The sequence below is a fragment of the Achroia grisella genome, unplaced genomic scaffold, assembly GCF_030625045.1.
Source record: "Achroia grisella isolate CSIRO2021 unplaced genomic scaffold, CSIRO_AGI_Agris_v1 utg146, whole genome shotgun sequence".
In the NCBI taxonomy this organism is placed as follows: Eukaryota; Metazoa; Arthropoda; class Insecta; order Lepidoptera; family Pyralidae; genus Achroia; species Achroia grisella.
The window spans coordinates 1,432,743-1,453,138 of record NW_026712636.1 but is presented as its reverse complement, the minus strand read 5'-3'; the positions used below and the strand labels follow the sequence as shown (position 1 = coordinate 1,453,138).

The 20,396-nt window shown below is 34.9% G+C and overlaps 2 protein-coding genes across 2 annotated transcripts in view; both read left to right on the top strand.

Annotated features, from left to right (window-relative positions):
* The window catches only part of LOC131855661 (spectrin beta chain), a 69,489-nt gene extending 65,962 nt beyond the window's left edge, over positions 1-3,527 (top strand). The window contains exons 34-37 of the mRNA XM_059206959.1: positions 1,140-1,286; positions 2,091-2,184; positions 2,556-2,735; positions 3,197-3,527. Of these exons, the coding sequence (XP_059062942.1) occupies positions 1,140-1,286; positions 2,091-2,184; positions 2,556-2,735; positions 3,197-3,404 (629 nt within the window). The 3' untranslated portion in view covers positions 3,405-3,527. The remainder of the gene's footprint in view (positions 1-1,139; positions 1,287-2,090; positions 2,185-2,555; positions 2,736-3,196) is intronic.
* Positions 3,528-6,978: 3,451 nt separating this feature from the next.
* Positions 6,979-18,881, top strand: LOC131855524 (brachyurin-like). Its single transcript, XM_059206800.1, has 7 exons — positions 6,979-7,113; positions 8,124-8,255; positions 9,247-9,400; positions 16,160-16,258; positions 17,126-17,259; positions 18,124-18,195; positions 18,762-18,881. The coding sequence occupies exons 1-7, from the start codon at positions 6,979-6,981 to the stop codon at positions 18,879-18,881; spliced, it is 846 nt and encodes a 281-aa protein (XP_059062783.1).
* The last annotated feature ends 1,515 nt before the right edge of the window (positions 18,882-20,396 follow it).

Here is a 20,396-nt window from a genome sequence, read left to right as displayed (position 1 = left end):
ACGCATGCAGAGGCCCCGGCTGCCCGCGCGGAGCCCCCCGCCCCCGCGCGGCCCCCGCCACACCCGCAGTCCTCCCCGCTCCGCCCCTCCACGTCCAAACAGACGCCGGCCAAACCCGCCCGCCTCACTAGTGAGTATCGCACCCCGTTACTGGTACGTATAATAATCAACGCGCCTCACATAGCCTCAAATGTTTGGAAAATATTCTACAAATGTTGGCACTTACAAAACGGTGCATTGGACTTAGTACATAAACGTTCAAATGTATGTTGTTGTTGTGCGTTAGTTTAACATTCTACACATATATTTGATTAATATAATGTGTGCTCTGAAACGAGCAACAGACTATTTGCAAATGTTTGTTCAAATTGAACCTACGTTTAAAGTTGTAATATCTTGAAAATATTTGCGTATTTGAAGCTATGTTTGGTGCTGGTGTCGTGGTTCAAGGTTCATTATGAGGGCACCTTTGCAACCTTTAACGGCTCGAAAAGACGATAGAGACGTAGTAACAAGGAGTGATTAAAAAAATATTGATACAAAAATTCAATTTTAATAATATTGAGTAAGAATACAGTTATTATTGTTATCATTGTAATATTTTCGAATGATGTCCGTTAATTCAAGTATTTCATATATCCAATTACATATATACTATATTTATGTGTCAATGCTAAATATTACCATAATCTAGGTAATGAAATCTGCACAGGTACCCTCGTAATTTGTTTGGAGAAAGGTCATCCAGGCCTCGACATGACTAATAAATACTGATTTCAATCATAGCAAACTAATAATTGTGTATGTAGTTAATCAATAGTAGAATAATCTTGTATAGTGTACGTCCCCTGTATGTGCGGTGCATGGTATGAAATTTATCATCTGTGTTTTTGTAATTTACGTTCAGTGTCAAAAAGGGAAGAAATTAGCATGAGTCAGCTTCTTGTATTTGCTGCGACGCGTACTTGTTATTTTTTGTTGCTTTGAATTATTTGTTTTGTTTTTTTTCTTTCTTTCCCGCAAATTCCCTTCTCTTAACTCTACTACATTATCTCCACTCACTTAACAAATACCCATCTACCATTAAAATCCTTTACCTGTCCTGTCCCCTACTACCTGTTCCTATCTCGCGGTGACAGCGCCCGGTTCGAGCTCGACACCCGCAACACCGTCGAGCTCCGGTAAGGTGAAGTCGCGATCGCGTAGCAAGTCACCGTTCAGGAGCTTCCGCTGGCGTACTGCGAAGAAGTTGATCGCTGGTTCACCGCACAGTGACGATGACGAAGGTAACAATGGTAGTAGACAGCGGTGCTTGTTAATAACTGAATATTTCAAAATTGGAAATTACAAAGTTATTCTAAAGGAATTAGTCATATAGGTTCAAAAGTTATGAAGTTAGTATACAGGATATCTTAGTCGAACTAAAAACGCATATCACGGGTGTCACATGATAACAGATGTCCGTAGTGCTGTTCATGTATATAGGCCACGGTTAATGTCTTCCAAATTATTTGGCTAATTAAAATAATAGTATTGCCATATAATTTATATTTATTCTATATTGATTTGTATTTGTTTTATTAGTTTTTGTTTTATTGTAGTAATAAACTTTGTAAGTAAATAATTGAAATTTTCTTAAGTATTTATATATACAGACATGGACCCATAATTTAAAACTAGAATGTACATATATGTATATATAGTTTGTAAAATTAATATACTGATTAAAAATGTTTACAAAATTCCGCTATCTACTACCAACTATACTGAAAAGCTTTAAGTGTGCCATTATATTCGTTTGCGCATGTGTTATGAACTTTTAATTTTGCGTGTTATTTGCAATAAAATGTACAATCAGTGTGGCTTTCATTCAATTTGTGTGGCTGCATTTGGACATAGTCCTACCAAATAGCATACCGTATCAAACCCATCACTTGTGATCTATAGATATAGTTTAGGTTAATGTTTTAGATTATATATGTTATTGTACTCTGTTATCATTGGCTGTAATGGTACCATGATATGGTGTAGTAAAAAGTAATATATCTCTTATAAAATAAGGTTGGTAATAAGTTGTATGTTGTGTACAGAGGGCGCTAGTCCCGTTAGTGAGGACGAGGGTGTGGAAGGAACATTGGTGCGGAAACACGAATGGGAGTCCGCCGCCAAACGGGCCTCCAACAGGTATGTAACATTGAACTAGCTATATTCTGCGGCGTTGCCTAGTAGCCGGCTTCGTTGGAATTGGCGTAAATAAATAACGCTGGGATGGTTCACCCTAGCAGTATGCCCGGGTAAGGAGCTCGAGGCTCGACCCTAGCGGTCCGTAAGGTCCTGCGGTTAATCCAGTATAGAACGGCGTTGTCTGTGTGAAACACTATCCGTCAGGCGGTATTTGGCCTTCAGCCGCTCCATATGTCCTTCTGCGGGTTTGGAGTGCCATCTACACTCGCCCCCCTATCGTCCGGTGAAGTTGTAAAGGCCAGCTGCGGCCAACAGCATTAAAAATTGTAGAAATAAGCTTGACTAATTCTACGATTATTCTTTATAAACAGGTCATGGGACAAAGTGTACGTAGTGGCGAAGGACGGTCGCATGTCATTCTTCAAAGACCAGAAGGCATACAAGGCAGCGCCCGACCAGCCGTGGCGCGGGGAGGCTCCGCTCGACCTCAACGGGGCCGTCATAGAGGTCGCCGCCAACTACACCAAGAAGAAGCACGTGTTCCGGCTTAGGTACGCCACCATAACTTCTGTAATAATTACAATGCTGGTGCTAATCTAGCGTGATGGTAATCAGAGTCATAATAATATCAAATATACGCTACTGGGACCTTGAGGTCCCTAGGTTTGAGAGGCAAATTTATTTTTTCATTTTATATTTTCGTAATTCTAATATGTTTAATTAATGTTTATATTCCTGTAAAAATTTACGCATGATACGACAATTATTATTATTATTTTTACATAATAAAAAATAAAAAAAAATTTCGAAATTTTTTTAAAATATTCGTTGGGTTTTGCCACCCTTAACCTGTTCTCAGACCTACTGAATATACATATAAAAATTCATCAAAATCGGTCGAGCCATTTCGGAGGAGTATAAACACGAAACCTGTGACACGAGAATTGTATATATTAGATATTGACATAAGTGTAGTGTACGAGCGGTGCGTGTGTGTGTGTGTGTGTCGCAGACTGGGCAGCGGCGCGGAGTGGCTGCTGCAGGCGGCGGACGAGGCGGACATGTCGCGGTGGCTGGAGGCGCTGCGGGCCCGCGCCGCCGCGCCCGCCGCCCGCAGCCACACGCTGCCCGCGCCCGCCAACACCGAGCCCAAGCGACGCTCCTTCTTCACGCTCAAGAAGAAGTCAGTCGCCACCTTTACATTCCTATTCGCTCCGTAGCCGCGACACGCATGACGCACGACGCATGACGCGCACGTGACGCACCACGTGTGTATTACATGTAGGGACCTCCCGGCGTATAACTTGAGCCGACGTTGACGCTAAGTAGAGCTGGCATAGTAATCATAGACAATTAACGAAACGCCGTCTAGTCCCAAGCTAAACAGAGCTTTAATAATAAACATAGACAATACAAATAGCGCCATCTAGTCCTAAAGCAAAGCTTAAAAACACCCAGACCCAAAGAAATCGAACTCGCAATCATCGGTTTGATTTTATATTTCTTAGTTGCAGTATAGAGAACTATATACGGAGTCTAAGCTTCGCTTTAACTCAATTATGGACGCGAATTATCCAGCCGATAACTTTTAGGCAGAGATTTAAAATAAAGCAAATTTATCACTGCTCAAGTTATATGCCGAGAATTGTACGATAAAAAGGTGGGGGGATGAAACTCTCTGTATAATTTCATTTAATTGGAAATTAACTCGCTGTTGTTTGAATTTTAATTATTTTTGAATTTTTATTTGCTTTTGTATAACATTTACTAAAATTTCTTCGCTTTATTCGTGTAATATTAATAGCATTACTTAAGTTAAACCAAATTAATTATAATGCATGCAAACTCTACACTAGTCACCTTGTTATTTCATTTAATTGAAAATTGTTAACTCGCTGCATGTTATTTGTTTGTATTTTAATTTAGTTACTTTTGTATAATATTTACTAAAAATTCTTCGCTTTATTCGTGTGATACTAATAGCGTTAGTTACCTCTCGATTTTAAGTCAATCCATTACTAATCTTAACGCATGCAAACTGTACATTGGTCACCATTTTATAGGTGCGTGTATACTAGTACTGTCGATAAAAAAATCTCTATGCATGTTTCTACTAATACTAAGGAACCTGTCCATAAAATACGTCGCACTAATTTTATGATTATTAGACTCCTATCCTCGTCCTTGTCACAGTTTGTCACATTTGTGGGACTTTTAGTATGACGTCACATATTTTGCAATTCGATTCAATATTATGGATACATTTTTAAAGCTTTGAAATGTGGCGTCTCAATATTTAGGATCCCTCCCGTCCCTTGTCACACTTTGTTAACCCCCTCGTCTTTGTCACAGCTGGTTACATTTGTAGGACTTCTTTCTTAGTGTGACGTCACACAATGTCACACTTTATTTCCCCTACCATAAAGTGTCATTTGTACGAGTCCTTTCCTAGTGTGACGTCACACAATGTTACACTTTGTAACTTGCTCCCCTGCTTTAACGTGTGACGTAAATTATGAATAGTCCAAGCAAAGTATATGACTAGTTGTTGACAGTAGCATGCTGGCCATCAAAGAATGAATCTTTTGTACATTTTTATAGAATATGTCACTTTTGCATATTATTTTTTTTAACCAAAATTAATAGTCTAATGATATATCGTTATGTCCAACAGCTAAATCGGCGGAGCGCTGGAGAGCCGTTCCGTCATGTTTCCTCATTAGGCGTCAGCGAAACGAGAAGCAGCATCAGCATTTATCAGCCGTGATTACAACCAACGCCCGCGCACCGGTGACGCCGCACATTTCTCACGATGCTTGCCGCCGTAAGCTTTGCTACTGAAGAAATTATGTCGACGCGGCAATACATGTTAAGGAACCCTAAAATGTTATTATTTTGTTGCGTACAAATACGTTATTTAAGACTGTATGGTAATGAGTGTATGATTCGTTCGCCTTCTGTATTTATTGTCGGCACGCGAGCAGAGCGCTCAGTGGTTACAATAAACTCGAGCCCCGTATGCGTGAACCCACCCCACGAATGTGTAATTATTGTTATATTAAAACGATTATAAATTGAGATGACATATTATAAAATTCTAAATGCGATGCTATTTATGAATAGATGGTTTTAGTGTTTAAATTCAGATTGAAATATATGAATATATATATTTTAATTATTTATATATTATATATATAAAATGGAGCTAGTGTAATATAAATTCAGTTGAACTAGAAATGTATGTCGTTCGATTCACTAATAAAATAATTCAATCTCTATATTAGAATAATTGACCAATCAAATATCAATGTTTTGACGTAACTAAACCGCAGTTGATATGTAACTTAGCTAGGACCGATCGTAATAGCATTTACATCCTATCGACGGTACATCCACCCAGTGATTGACGAGACGTGTTCGCGCGTTTTACGTAATGCTACGTATCTGTGCTAGAATTAATTTTACATTATAAAGTCTTCTTTCCAATATTTCGACGTTGCTGTTAATAAGATTCGTATTCAGAAATTCCTTAGACTTCGTAATTATAATGGACAGGTAGCGATAGATGGTAGGTGGTGCGCTGTCGCACCGCGCGCAGCAACGGCGGAGTATATAATTATAGTAATACGAATTGTAAGTATGCTTGAATCGCCTCGTAAGTGCTTCTACAAAGTAAAGTGTCTCTATCGTATATTTTAATTAAGTTATTACGTTTACTGCCAATATTTTAACAAAACGTTAATTTTATATAAAGATTGATGTTTAAATTTCACGTATAATGTAACGATGGCACATTTTTAGTTCTGTCTACGACTCGTCTTATGATTATTGTGTTTGTATAGTTGTGTTGTGGTGGCGCCATCTTGTTGCTATGTGTCAGTGTATCGATCAGCTCACCCTCGCCTTACTGCCACCTTGTTCACACTATTGCATGTAAACCTATATTTAAATATTTTATTTTAAAATTTTACTTTTTTGAGGAAAATATAATAAAGATGTTTTCAAATAATTTGTTGTTTCTTTTTATATCTCCTGTAGCGATCCATCTTATGTCAATTATAGTCTTGAACAGGTTTTCCTATATATAATTAAATAGTTTTTCTTTTTTTTTAATCAATAATAAGAAGAGTTCCAGTACTATAATATAGACATTAAGTACAGCATATTAACTATGTCTGCCTCTTCAATAAAGTTATTTATATACTTATTAATTGTGCCCAGCATATTTTAGTAATTCTCAATGAAAATCAATCAAAATATTTTATTTCACTTACATATTTATATTAATAAAGTTATAATAAATCTTAATGATTATAAATCCTGTATGTTTATTAAATTGCATTTATGCAATAACCTAGTAACTGCTAAATAAGTACATAATAAATATAAAATTAAAAATAAATAGAATATGACATGTATTATCGATTTTATTTTAAAAAATTATTAAGCAAAGTCAACTAATGTTACTCTCTGTCTGTATGATATCAAGACAAAGATAGATGGTAGCATTTCAATCTTATCTTTACACGACAGATTTGAACTCATGCGATTTGTGTTCCAAGTTGGGTAGTGAACTACTGGGTCACGACGTTATTAATTATAGACCAAACATCATGGAAATTGTCGATACATACTGCATAGTTAACTCTATCTTATTGCCAAATAACTGAGATATTACAAGATAAAAAATATGACATATCTAAAACGGACGATATCCGTTGTAGATCACGATAAAATTCCACATTCCCACGAACTGATTAGAAAACTGTGAGTAACATCTGTTATATGTTCAGTATGTTAGGAGCAGTGGTGTTTATTTTATTACCATGTGTATTACGTGCCTCGCTCAACTGTCATGGAGTCGGCTGTACAGGCGCTACGAGAATCTCTGGAGGAGCTGTAGTTGAAAAGAATTCCAGGCCTTTTCAGGTAAAACTTCTCCCATTCGCATATACTATAACTACTATGAGAGTCATATACTACTTTATAAAAGAAGCAAAGTCTAACTGTACTGTGCACATAAAATACAAATTATACGAAAAAAGAACTTAATATAAATATGGTAAATAAAAGGCACCCCTATAGCAATCTCTTACAGGTAACTTATTTCAGTTTTTATTCTTGATGATATTACTAGAAAAGTCGAGTAATATTTGATTTTAATATATATTCCGTAGATCATTATTATAAAAATGACCATAAAGATTTCAGTCGATCAAATGCACTATGTTGTATGCTGACATAACAAAATTTACTGTTCAAGTCACAATTATATTTTAGAACCTGTGCTGCATCTAAAGAAAATATTATTTAAAAGACAAGGACATACAGTTAGACATCAATGTGAAAACATGAAATATTTTATTTTTCCTCTTTTATTAATGCCCTATATTCGAACCTAAATACAATTATATTTATATACTAACTCTTATTCAATTCAAACTTATTTTTTCTAAAATAAAAGTAGCCTAAGTTATTATATCACCTACCTGCCAATAGCCTAAAAGTCCCGTCAAAATCGGTCCAGGCATTTCAGAGATTAGCCATAATAATAGACAGGTAGAAAACGGTTATTTCAAGATTACAAACAGACCCTTCAATTTTATATATGTATGTGTAGGTATAGATGTACCTATGTGGAAGTATAGAGTGTGCATTTAAAAATGAAATATCCAACTTAAAAATATTTAAAATTTATTACTTACTAAATAAAATCATTATATAGTATAGAACAAAGTCGCTGTCGCTGTCTGTCCGTCCCTATGTATGCTTAAATCTTTAAAACTACGCAACGGATTTTGAAGCGATATCTTTTAATTGATAGAGTGATTCAAGAGGAAGGTTTATATATATATATATAATACATGTACACCCGTACGAAGCCGGAGCGAGTAGCTAGTAGGTTATATAATATTTGGAAACATCCTATTTATTTCCAGGTGGCTCTGTATTTGCGTGTGGGAACAACAGGAGAGTTGGGATTTTGTGGGGGCTCTCTGATACATCAAGAATGGGTAATAACAGCTGCGCACTGCTGTTTCCACGACGAAGAACTTGTAGATAATGTGCAGGTATTTAATCAAAATTAGAAGATATTTACTTACCTAAGTTTGTTGTGCGATGAAATTAGAAAGTAAAGAAAGATAATATGTTCCTTGGGTTGGGTTATTTGCTTAAATTAAAAAGTATTTTTAGCTAGGCATTTTCAATAGATCTATGTAGTTCGCAGTGCAACCCAATAAAAAAAAAAATAGGCATTATTGTGACGGGTGCTTTTACTCCATTTCGTGAGGTTTTTTTTATGAATGATAACGGAATGGTGCACCCGTCTGCGCTAACGGTTTACGCTGGCGGGGCACCAGTGGAGGATGATAAGATGAGGTCAGGTCAGTTTGCCCATCGTGACAAATTCATCAGAAATTTATCACGATGGTTTCCAGGGGATCCGCGTGGAGGTCAATCTGACATGGTACATTGCTAGTAATGGGTCATGAGTTCACATTACTAACAATCCCCTTCCCCCCATTTCGTGAGGTTTGGTTGCTGAACTTTGCTGATATCTAAAAGCAACGGAAAGAAAGGCGGACCGTGATGTTCCTTAAAAAATAATATTATCAGCATAGAGATACCTACCTACCTATTTATTTGTACTCTACCTAACTCTACTCTAACCTCTAATTTAATAAAAATAAATATAAAAAGTTATAATTCAGCTCAGAGCTGAATTATAACTTATTTCTTTCTGGTATTAATTATTATTCTTTCTTTATAATATTTTAAAATATCACTACGCTGCTTCCAACCGTACCATATGTAGGTATATCGAGACATGTGTTCCGTTTATGTCACTTTATTTTTATTTAAATTAAATTAACAATATACATACTCATATTAAATAACAACAACTTTCCTTAAACTACGTATACTATATAAATCAGGAAATGTTAAAAAAGTTAAGATTATATATTTGAGATTATAACTTTCTATCCTATTCCCAAGGTACGAAACCGTAGTTCGGGGCATGTTTGTTAGCAATTGGCCAGTTTTTTTAATTACCCCCAGGCAATTCTCGGAGCACATTCCCTATACGACCGCTATGAGAATGGAAGAAGGATCGTCAACGTTAACGAGATCGTGGTGCACCCAGACTGGGATCCAGACACCTTTAACAATGACGTGGCGCTTATGAAACTCGCTACAAATATACAGCTGACAGGTTGGTCACATTCATACTGATAATCTCTGGGGGACGTCGTCATGAACTGCTATCTATCTTTGTAGTTCGAGGAGTAATGTCAGCCTGTTTATATAATACGGATTTTTTCTAGAATATTCTATAATACATAGATATGATCGAGTTTAATTATGTATGTAGATTCGAAGTTCCTTTCCATAACGAGAGGCTGACCCAAATTACTATGGAATTTAGCTCATATAGAATGAGCGAAATTCCGTAGTATTTTTTTTACACTCTCCGTAGGTGTCTTTATTATAAACGATTCCATTATCATCCCTTAAAAAAACAATATGTATTAACCCCAGTTGGATTAAATATAGACCTCTTTATTTCCTAGAATCCAACCGATATCGGATAATAATAATTTACCTATTAATACCTAGAGAAAGTATTAATAACGTGGGAAAATACGTGTTTGTTTGTATGATAAATGGCGTTAGATTATGTAGGTAACTAATCCCTATACTTTATCAATATCGTTGACCGTTGAGGAACTTTTATCTGCCTAGTCTGCAGTCAACTTTGTAATTATTAAAAATAGATAGATATTGTTAATATAATCCGCGTTGTCATAATCCGTTTTGGGTAACCCAATGTTGTTAAGATAATACAATCAAAAAAATAAAGTAGGTAATTTTATTTATTCATTTAATTTGGATATCCATCCATATTATGTTACTAAACAACTTATGAACTATGTTAGTAAATTACAATTTATATCCTTTCAACTCATGTATATATGTCTATGTCCACGTCCATAAGCACTAAGTCCGCCGTGATGTCCAGTGTCTCTGGAGCGGATAATCCGACATATTTGCTATGGTGTTTAGGAGGCTGTTTGCGCTCCCCCGAATTCTACACATCAGTGATGCAGCTATTCCATATTATGGATTCGAAGAGATCTATTCGAGCTAATGTTTTAATATTTTACTGTAATTATCTTCCTTATTTTGGATGTGTAGTGTTCACTTATTTGTTATTTATGTCTTCTTGTATGTAAGTTGTTATCGACGTAATATCGGCTCGTTAGCCATAGCTCCACGTCTTTACTCCGCGGCGCTTGCGCAGGGAATCCCTTCCCTCTTGCGCACGGCGGTACGTGTACGCTCGGCTCGAGACGATAGATAATAAACTGCTAGTGTTTCCACATACACTACATCTCTCTCCTTTTTAAGTTTATTTTCTTTTCAAGCATGAATCAATCCACTCTATTAGGTATTTGTTCCTTGGAGGCATGTGTGCTACGTTACACCGATAGTGGACTCATTTTGACACTATACTGCCACACATAAGCCGAATGCCTCTAGTGCGATTGGCCTTTCCAGCGTAACCAGCACCGTGATTTTTCCTCCTCTTTTGAATATAAATTACATTTATATATTAACTCCAATTTACTCTCTGTTTCACATACTTCACCTTTCTTCTTTTATATTTGTTTTCATATAATCGTTATTCCACTTTGTTATTGTATAATATTATGTAAGATTAGTATAAAGCACTTCTGAAAAATGTTGTAAGTTTATGACCAGAATATCTCTATCACAGTAGTCACTACTTTATATTTTGTAGGTTTAAGGTAAATACTTATATTTTTTTTTCCATTATATCTGTCTCATACAATGTGTTATTTACATGTAGTATTTTTCTTTATCATGTACATTTGAAAACTGATTATCTAAAACATAATCTGGAATTTCTTCAAAACTCCCCACTATTTATACCAGAATATTATTATTATATCAAGAGTTGCATCAATAATTGCAAACGACTTTCCACTATATTCTGTTTACACATCTGATATCAGTCCATGTAGTATTAATTGGGTATAACTATAACCATTCTTCATCGTACAAAATTATCTCCCTGATCACCTGCATTAATTCAGTGCTAAAATATTAGGAAAGGTTGTCAGACCAGTCTTTGAGCGATCGACATATACCACATATATCACCACAGCGACTCTACGTACTCCAGCAATCGTCAATTATATTAGTTATAGAAATTATATTTTCGACCAAAATTAATTTGTGTCCTTATGACTTTTGATTTATTATATTTTACTGAATCCGCTCCATTTCACTCCGATAATTAATATGCATTAAAACTGACAATTTTTTATTACTTATATTCACCCGCAATTTAATGCAACATTCTATCAATTTACCTTTAATGAATAGGACACCATTCATCAATACACAATACAATGCTTGATGACCCCGCCAAAGACAATTTAACAAAACTGGACGTTAATACGCAATTTAATGCTTAACGACCCAGCCAACGCAATTTAATGCAACCTGTCCGCCAATACGCAATTTAATGCTTGACGGCCCAGTCCAACGCAATTTAATGCAATCTGTCCATCAGTTCGCAATTTAATGCCTGATGGCCCAGCCAACGCAATTTAATGCAATCTGTCCATCAGTTCGCAATTTAATGCCTGATGGCCCAGCCAACGCAATTTAATGCAATCTGTCCATCAGTTCGCAATTTAATGCCTGATGGCCCAGCCAACGCAATTTAATGCAACCTGTCCGTCAATACGCAATTTAATGCTTGACGGCCCAGTCTACCTTACCTCTGTAGCTCCTTTTTTAGAATATCAATGCCATTGTCACCGTCATTATAATTCCATTGAACTTCTTAATTCATCCTCTTTAAGTATTGGTTATTAGTATTATGCTCATAGTTTTTCTTCCTTTGCTAATTTCTTTAAGGTCATCTGAGCCAATAGTCACTTTATAAGCAAATCATGAACTCCTGCAAAACACCAAATTTTATAATTATAGCACAATTAAACGCCACTCTTATCCATTTAATTTTCACAATATATACATTTATGACTACTAATATTAAACATATTTCAGATTTATTTACTCCACAATGAATGTCCAGTAAATAATTCTAATCTAAAGTATAGGAATACTAATAGTATCCTCAGAACTATTTTTTTTCCAATAATGTATCGTCAGTAATTGTTACTATCATGCATCATGGTTTACATTATTATCTAGTAATAATAATAATAATTGTGCAGCCATAATATAACGCACCTCATTCACAATAATATACCTCGTATATAACGACTTCCTTGATTTAACTAATTCTTTGTAATCCCTTGGATTTTCCATAAGAATCGATGTAAAATATACCTTTACATTGCGACATTATTATTATTTTTTTTTAATTTGGAAAAAACACCTCTTTATAAGGAATTCTCTTAACCCAAAACCTTTATATAATGTTCCCACCAATGGTATGACTCTAACTCTACTTATCTCTTATAATGTGATTCATGTCAGGACATGTTTCGACGTACTTTTGATCGTAGACCAATAATTGGTGTTCGATGGAAAGTAATGTAAAGTTTTGTAAACACTGCTGCTCGTCACTATTGTTAAAGATTCAAGTTGAAATGGCTTAGACACCTTTTTATAACGAAGTTTAGACCAACGTACCTTCAACATAATAAATCTCAGTTCAACGAATTACTTGTTATACTACGTATATATATATATATTTTTTTTTTCGATTTGTTTTATCGAGGTTGCACTGTAGTACGTATGTAAAAGTTAAAACACGCTAATTTGTCTAAGCTACCCTGCAATGCGGCCAAAGTATTTAGAGAGCGACCAACACCAGTACTATGACGATAAACAAATACATGTATATATTTTACAACTACTACAATGAAGTAGGTATCATTTCCTATTAGCTATCTCAAAACTCAAAACCACATTAATACACTTATTTCGCGTATCGCAACACTACACAACTCCAGCCGCAACTGGATTAACTGTCAATTAAAAATGACTCCCCATCGCTCCAACATCCCCGTCACATTCATATAAAACAGCTGTCAGCGCTGTCTGCATGTGATCACAAAACAAATTCTAACTCCATTCCACAGCTACTAAATGCGGTACATTAATGCAATTATGGCTATTATTCCTATTATTCAAGCTTCTTTAAATAAAGAATATTCATAATCTATTCCATGTTCCCGAAACTTCAAAGAATATAAAAAACATTTTTTTTTCCACTCTAATAACCCCTTCACTCATCCGCATAATGCATTAGGCGAGTAGGTACAATAATTCAGAACTTAATAGTAGTTCTATTTCATGTAACCATTATTGTGCAATTTCTAATTTACTGGTATTTTTAAATTAGAGAGAATCTTAAATATGTTTCCATAAAGACATACTCACCACCACTGTACTATACTATAGCTTATTATTAAAAGTTAATCACTGTCATTGCTGTAAAAATAATAGAATAATTCTATATACATACATAATTCGGTATCCTTTTTCTCGTTCCAGTGTTACTGACTATAGAAACCACATACCGCATACAGAAACAGCACTCCTGTACCTTACATCCGACCATAACTAGCGACACACTTCCTCGCAATATAATAGTCGGCATCTCAACCTCTTGAATACGTGGTTTTTTGTTTTTCTTCAACAAATTCATTAGACACTAAATTCACCAAACCAAAAGATTGCCTTCTAGGTCGCAAGTGTAGATGCGCGCTTCATTTTAACACAAAGCACAAATTGTTAAAAATATGCCAGACAAGTAGATAGGCACCTTGCACTATACAACATGTATAGTAGACCCCAACATAACGTATCAAACTAATAATTAATCTACATTTAAAACCTTCCTATGCAAAACAATTGCAATTCCCACCGGCATCCATTGGAAAGCTCACTAATAATTATTATTTATAAATTATATAATCCAAAAGCCAAATCCAATCCAAATAAAAACATTTTAACCACACTACTTCGCGGCTCTGCTCGAATACCAGAATAAAATAGTCTGCAGGTATTCCGAACAACTCATCCGCATCGAAATGTATGGGACACTGTTACCCAGATACTTCAACACTTGCAATCAATTAAGGCAAATATAAATATTGTCCACCAAGCACTGCTCAAACCGTGTGTGTCACCCCACCTTAGATTTTACTATTGTTGTTTTGTATATAATACCCAACATCAGTACTATAATGCAGGTACAATTGTCAGCTCACCATCATTTGTAATAATATCGTATCACCCGACAACATCGTAATATTATCCCGTACCAAATGTAATATTAGGTTATCATGTGATCATTACAGTTAGAAAGAGGAACTTTAGACCACTTCCATTTGCAGCAATACTCTAAAAGAAAATAGTGACATTTGAACACTAGTCACCACCTCTGTATAAATACAATAAGGCGGCCCTATTGCCAAAAGTAATTAAAGTGCATCGACACCTAGAAAAGATAAAGCAAAACAAACGTGTCGTCCGCACAGTGCAATATTATACTTCATACCCACAGGTCTATTGCATCACGTAATATGATGTCCCACTAAACATCTCACCGTCACCGTCCCCTCATGAAACGAACATGCAGCGGCAACTACAATCATTACCGATTTTTTATTTCAACACGGAAATACGGAAGGGGGAATGGGATTGTTAAAATAATCCCACTGCTAACATTGTATCACGCCAGAGGGACCTCCACGCGGCTCCCCCCAGAAACCATCGTGACAAATTAACACGAACCCACCACGACGGGCCAACCGATCCTATCCCCCCCGCTCATTCTACCATACTCCATCAGTGCCACGCCAGCGCAGGCAGTACACCATTATCATACATTAAAAATAATAAATCACGGATATACGTAAACATATCACTACAATGATTATTAATACGACTATTCCTACCAGCTAGAGACACTATAGGTATAGCAAGTACAATTTATAATTAGGTACCTACTTACTTGGCGCAAATCGATCGTAAACCGATGTTACCCAGCTATTGTTTTTTCTGTATAGGTCTATATAATTCGCTCCCCGTGCGGCCCCACCATAATCCTTCTAAATTTGTAATTACTCCGTACCCGTAGGTATATGTATATCTTATTAAATGATTTTGTACTTATCTTTATTTATATCCATTTTGCCTCGTCGCCACATGTAGTGTTCACTTATTTGTTATTTATGTCTTCTTGTATGTAAGTTGTTATCGACGTAATATCGGCTCGTTAGCCATAGCTCCACGTCTTTACTCCGCGGCGCTTGCGCAGGGAATCCCTTCCCTCTTGCGCACGGCGGTACGTGTACGCTCGGCTCGAGACGATAGATAATAAACTGCTAGTGTTTCCACATACACTACAGGATGTGTTCGTGTAGAGCCGAGATAAGTATTCAGACAGAATCCACTCAAATAAATTACAATTTGTATCAATTTCTGTTGACGATATGCACTGGACGCTTTTCCATACAAAACGCTCTACAATGAAGATATTTTGTAAGGCAACTATCAACAAAAAATATCAAGAGGATCTCTAGTTCAGTTCAAGCAATTTATTTTAGAATCTCCTTATTTTAATAAATATAATTTCATTCTGTTGTATTATCTAAAAAAATATTGTACCTAATTATGAAGTACAATATTTTTATTACTAATCAAACAGGTAAAATATAGTAGGTATGTCTGCCAATTTCATTCAAAACCTTTATACTGTATTAACTAGATATTTAGATTTATATTTAATATGTATTGTGTGTCTAATAGACACTCGTAGGTATATATACTTTAGGTTAAATAGAAGATATCCAATAACGATTGGGATTCCATATTTTGTTAAGTTATAAATTAGTCAGAATTGTATAGAATAGTAACAACGAGAAAATGAGGATTAAAATTATTTGTGATGTGTTTTCAGATACCATAGACATAGTTCGTTTGCCGTACCTACATACAGAACAGTACAACTTCGCCGGGATGGCAGGTACTATCTCTGGTTGGGGTATTGTTGCTGAAAGTACGTATTTACTTGTAGTATCAACTATTTGTTATATTATTAAATATACTAATTAATAAACAAAGATTGGAAGGGCATAGTTTGTTTTGACGGCCTCTTCCTCACGGCCTATTTCCGATGGTCGCAGGTTCGATTCCCCGCACGGCACAAACATTTTTACTCATGACTATGATTGCTTGTGTCGTTCTAGGTGTTTTCTATGTATAATATGTATGTATTTATGAAAAAAAATATCTATGTATTTGTATCAGTTATCTAGTACCCATAACACAAGCTTTAGCTAGCTTCAATTGGGTTTTGATGGCGCTGTGTGAATTGTCCTGAGATTATTATTATTGTATAGTTATTAATGGGAATTACTAGTCCCATAATTATGTACCATGTCAAGTAGTTCTCGAAATGGTCCCGTTTGTTATTAGTCGTGATTATTTGCTGCTAAATTTGTCACGAAGGAATAACTCACCTCACTTTATGCTCATCCTATAATCATCCACTGGTGAACCGAAAAGTGCCCACGCTTACGTATACATGCGTTACATTGCATTATTTTTCTAATTAAATGTACTCATATAATTGAATGCCATATGGAATTAATTAATTAGTTAATTATGGCTCACCTTTTGTACACGTGTTTTTGTACAATAAAGAATAAAACAAAAATTGGCTGACTATATGTTTATAACTTTGGACGCATCAACGCACAAAGAGGTATATTCTTTAATGTACGAATCAGCCATGAAAGGGTTTATGAAAATTTCAAATAAACCACAACATCCACAGGCAACTGCTAGAACTTATATTTCACTACAAAACAACTCTCTTATTAATTAAAATGTAGAATGTCTTAAAAACAGTTATATATTACAGGTGTATCATTCGTGGCTCCGATACTTCGGGAAAAATTGATGACGGTGATACCGAATAGTGCATGCAATGTTTCGTATTTCAACCAGCTGCCTTCAAGTATTGTTTGTGGTAGCTCGGATACAGGAACTTGTAAGGTATTCATGTTGTTTATTATTAAGCAGGTGATATCAAGGGCCGGCCAGCCCCTAAAGACCAGGGGAATTGCAGGTACCCACTTGCAATTCCTCAGGTCTTTGGAGGCCAATGGTTCCTGATCTAAGGGGTGCCCATGGACAGCGATCATCAATCAGACGTGCAACCTCATTGGACTCCTATACTATAAAAATATACTCGTCAAATTATATCTACCGAAGTAGACTTTGATGAAAGTCATCCGCGTGGGAACATCTGTCTCACTCATTTCTGTTGTCAAGCAACATGAATTAAGCAGTCGAAGGGTTGACGCGCTCGTTACACCCCTGGTGTTTCAAGTGTACATAGGCCGTTTAGCACCAGATGGGTAATATGCTACTTGCCGCCAAAGTAGTATAAAAAAGGGTAGTGAAAAACAGGCTATGGAGGCTGTCTTGCGTTAGTATTCTGGAAGGGTAACGCCAAGCAGTATTATGGGTGTCAGTACATGGTACAGTTATATATGCATATATAGGTAATACTTCTACCACTTATAGATGGTACGTCAATAAAACACATTGATAAAAGCAAAGTTTTTATATAGGTCCACTATATCGTACGTACAATAGTACATGAAACGACAACTGGGCCCATAACCTGTAATAATAAATGAAAATAAAGGTACATGCTTGTAAACGTTTATAATAGCGCAGTGACAAAAGTGATCTAAAACAAATTGTATAAAAATAAAACTCATATTTGAAATTTGGACCAATAAACGAATATACAAAACTGCCAGTAATTTCCATTAGGTCTAATAGTAAACGACAGTGCGGGTTATTTAATTAATTAATTAAAGTTTTAAATTAATTTTGAGTTTTTTCCAGGGTGACAATGGTGGTCCAATGACTATTGAATTCAAATTGCACTGGGACCAAGAAGATGCAGAAACGATACTGGTGAGTGCGAAGTATTATACTTCTTTAAATTATTGTATATCTACTCATCTTTTCTTTATACACTTAATTAGTCAAACGCTGGTTTTATAGACCCTTCATTTCTCTTGCAGATAGCAGGTCTAACCCGATCAGGATAGACTACTTTTGTTATTCTTTTATATAACAACATTTTTGGTAATCAAAATTATATGTTTATTTCATCTAATATTATAAAGGTTAAAGATTTGAGTTTAAATTTTGCAATAAAAACACTAAAAATACTAAATCAATTCACGTTCATTTATAGAAAGGACCTTTACTAGCGCATAGCATGGCCTATATTTAATAATTGCATCATTGTAAAGATAATTGAACAATAGAAGAAAAGGTAGACTCTTCTAAATATAATAATAATAATATATTTTCAGATAACAATACTCCATTTTTTAGCAATAATTACTTAAACTATTTTCTTTACTAATTAATATGTATATTAATATGTGAATAAAATTGGGACGATCCGGTACTGTATCACCGGTCCCACCCAATGGGACAGTTTATTTTACAAAATATAACTTTTAATGCAGATCGGAGTGGCATCGTTTATGAGCAACACCGGGTGCAACGGTAATGTACCATCAGTATTTACCCGCGTGCAGCTCTACCTCCAGTGGATCAGTGATGTGACAGGCATACAACTTGATTAAGAATCGTCGGTTCGATACCTGAACAATACAAACATTTATTTTTGTTTATTCAAACATATCAACAGCTAGTTTTAATAAGTGATAATAATATATATAATTAAGTAATGTAAACTTGAAGATTTTAGAGAGCTATTGTACCTCACTTGTCACTCTTTGTCACACTTTGAGAAAACCCTCTTATCTCCTAAACGTGTGGCGTAATTTATGGACGATATTAATGCATTCTGATGTACTTTTATTCAGTTGTTAATTGTCTAGGATTATTTATTATTATACATACATATATATGTACAGCTAAGAGTTACAAATATAAATGAATACTTTATAATTAATTCCTTTTATTTCTGTTCTCAAAAACATTTTAATTTTGTACTAGTTTTTATTCCCGTCTTTGTTTTCTAGACAACAATAATTTTAGTGAATTGTGACATGGACTTGTAAGGTCTTTGTGTTGACACTCAGGGGCCGAACCGTCATTTCATGCCTTGTATGGCGACGTTCTAAATGTATTACAATAGTCCACCACATAAGCGTATTGTATAATGCAAGTATAAGACGTATAATATAATAAAAGAAACGTATATAATAAATCATAATTGCTATATGTACAATTCTATGACAATTCATTGAGCTATAGAAGACGTTAATAAGTAACATATTAACAAACTAATATTCAGATTCTTTATATAAACGAATTTTTAAGTAACATTTAATTGATTAAATGTTTGATATCAATTGATGTATTAATTCGTTATCAATATAATCTTGAGAACGTAAATGTCTTAAACAATTTTTAATAAAAAATAAACTTATTCCATATTTATATTGCTTGAATACCTACCTACCTACATGCATCCGATAAAGTATACAATTACTATAAATACACTTTGTATTTATAGTAATTGCATACGTTATCGAAATCAAGATAAATTCAACGCTGCAGTCAAAACAGCATAATGGAAGACAACGTAACCTAGACGATTGCAACTAAAATAAAGTAATATTTTGATAAAAGGAAGTTTAATTTAAAGATTGTAAGTAGGGTTGTCACCTTATTTTAGAGAATGAAGTATCATTTTTGCTTTTCTGATAAATAGTTCACATTCATTGTGCTTTACTTATTTAAACATGTATTTTACTGTGACAAATAATAAATATGAGAAACATAACAGAATTATCATAAATTTTGTTCTGAAATATTCCTTACTAATCGGGGGATATGTTACAACTAATATGTAAAGTTAATTAAAAATAAGGCGAGACAATTATTTTTATAATGATAATAATAGTAGATTTCATACTATTTTCTATATCAGTACAGAATATATTTAAACTATTTTCTTTACTAATTAATATGTATAATGTATGTGTGTATGTGTTTAACATTTGATTAGAACAATGGTTACTAAGTTTTCTTGTATTCTTTAATCAAAATTATATTTTTATTATGTCACACTCTCTCTCTCTACCATGGTATTTTTCCAGTCATAAATAGTTTTTATGTTTATAGTTTTA

What these genes read in the sequence shown, in the direction of transcription:
- LOC131855524 (XM_059206800.1), top strand. Translation starts at nt 6,979, where the DNA reads ATGTTAGGAGCAGTGGTGTTTATTTTATTACCATGTGTATTACGTGCC. An exon ending in AGAATTCCAGGCCTTTTCAG is followed by an intron (nt 7,114 to 8,123) that starts GTAAAACTTCTC and finishes ATTTATTTCCAG; the next exon opens with GTGGCTCTGTATTTGCGTGT. An exon ending in AACTTGTAGATAATGTGCAG is followed by an intron (nt 8,256 to 9,246) that starts GTATTTAATCAA and finishes AATTACCCCCAG; the next exon opens with GCAATTCTCGGAGCACATTC.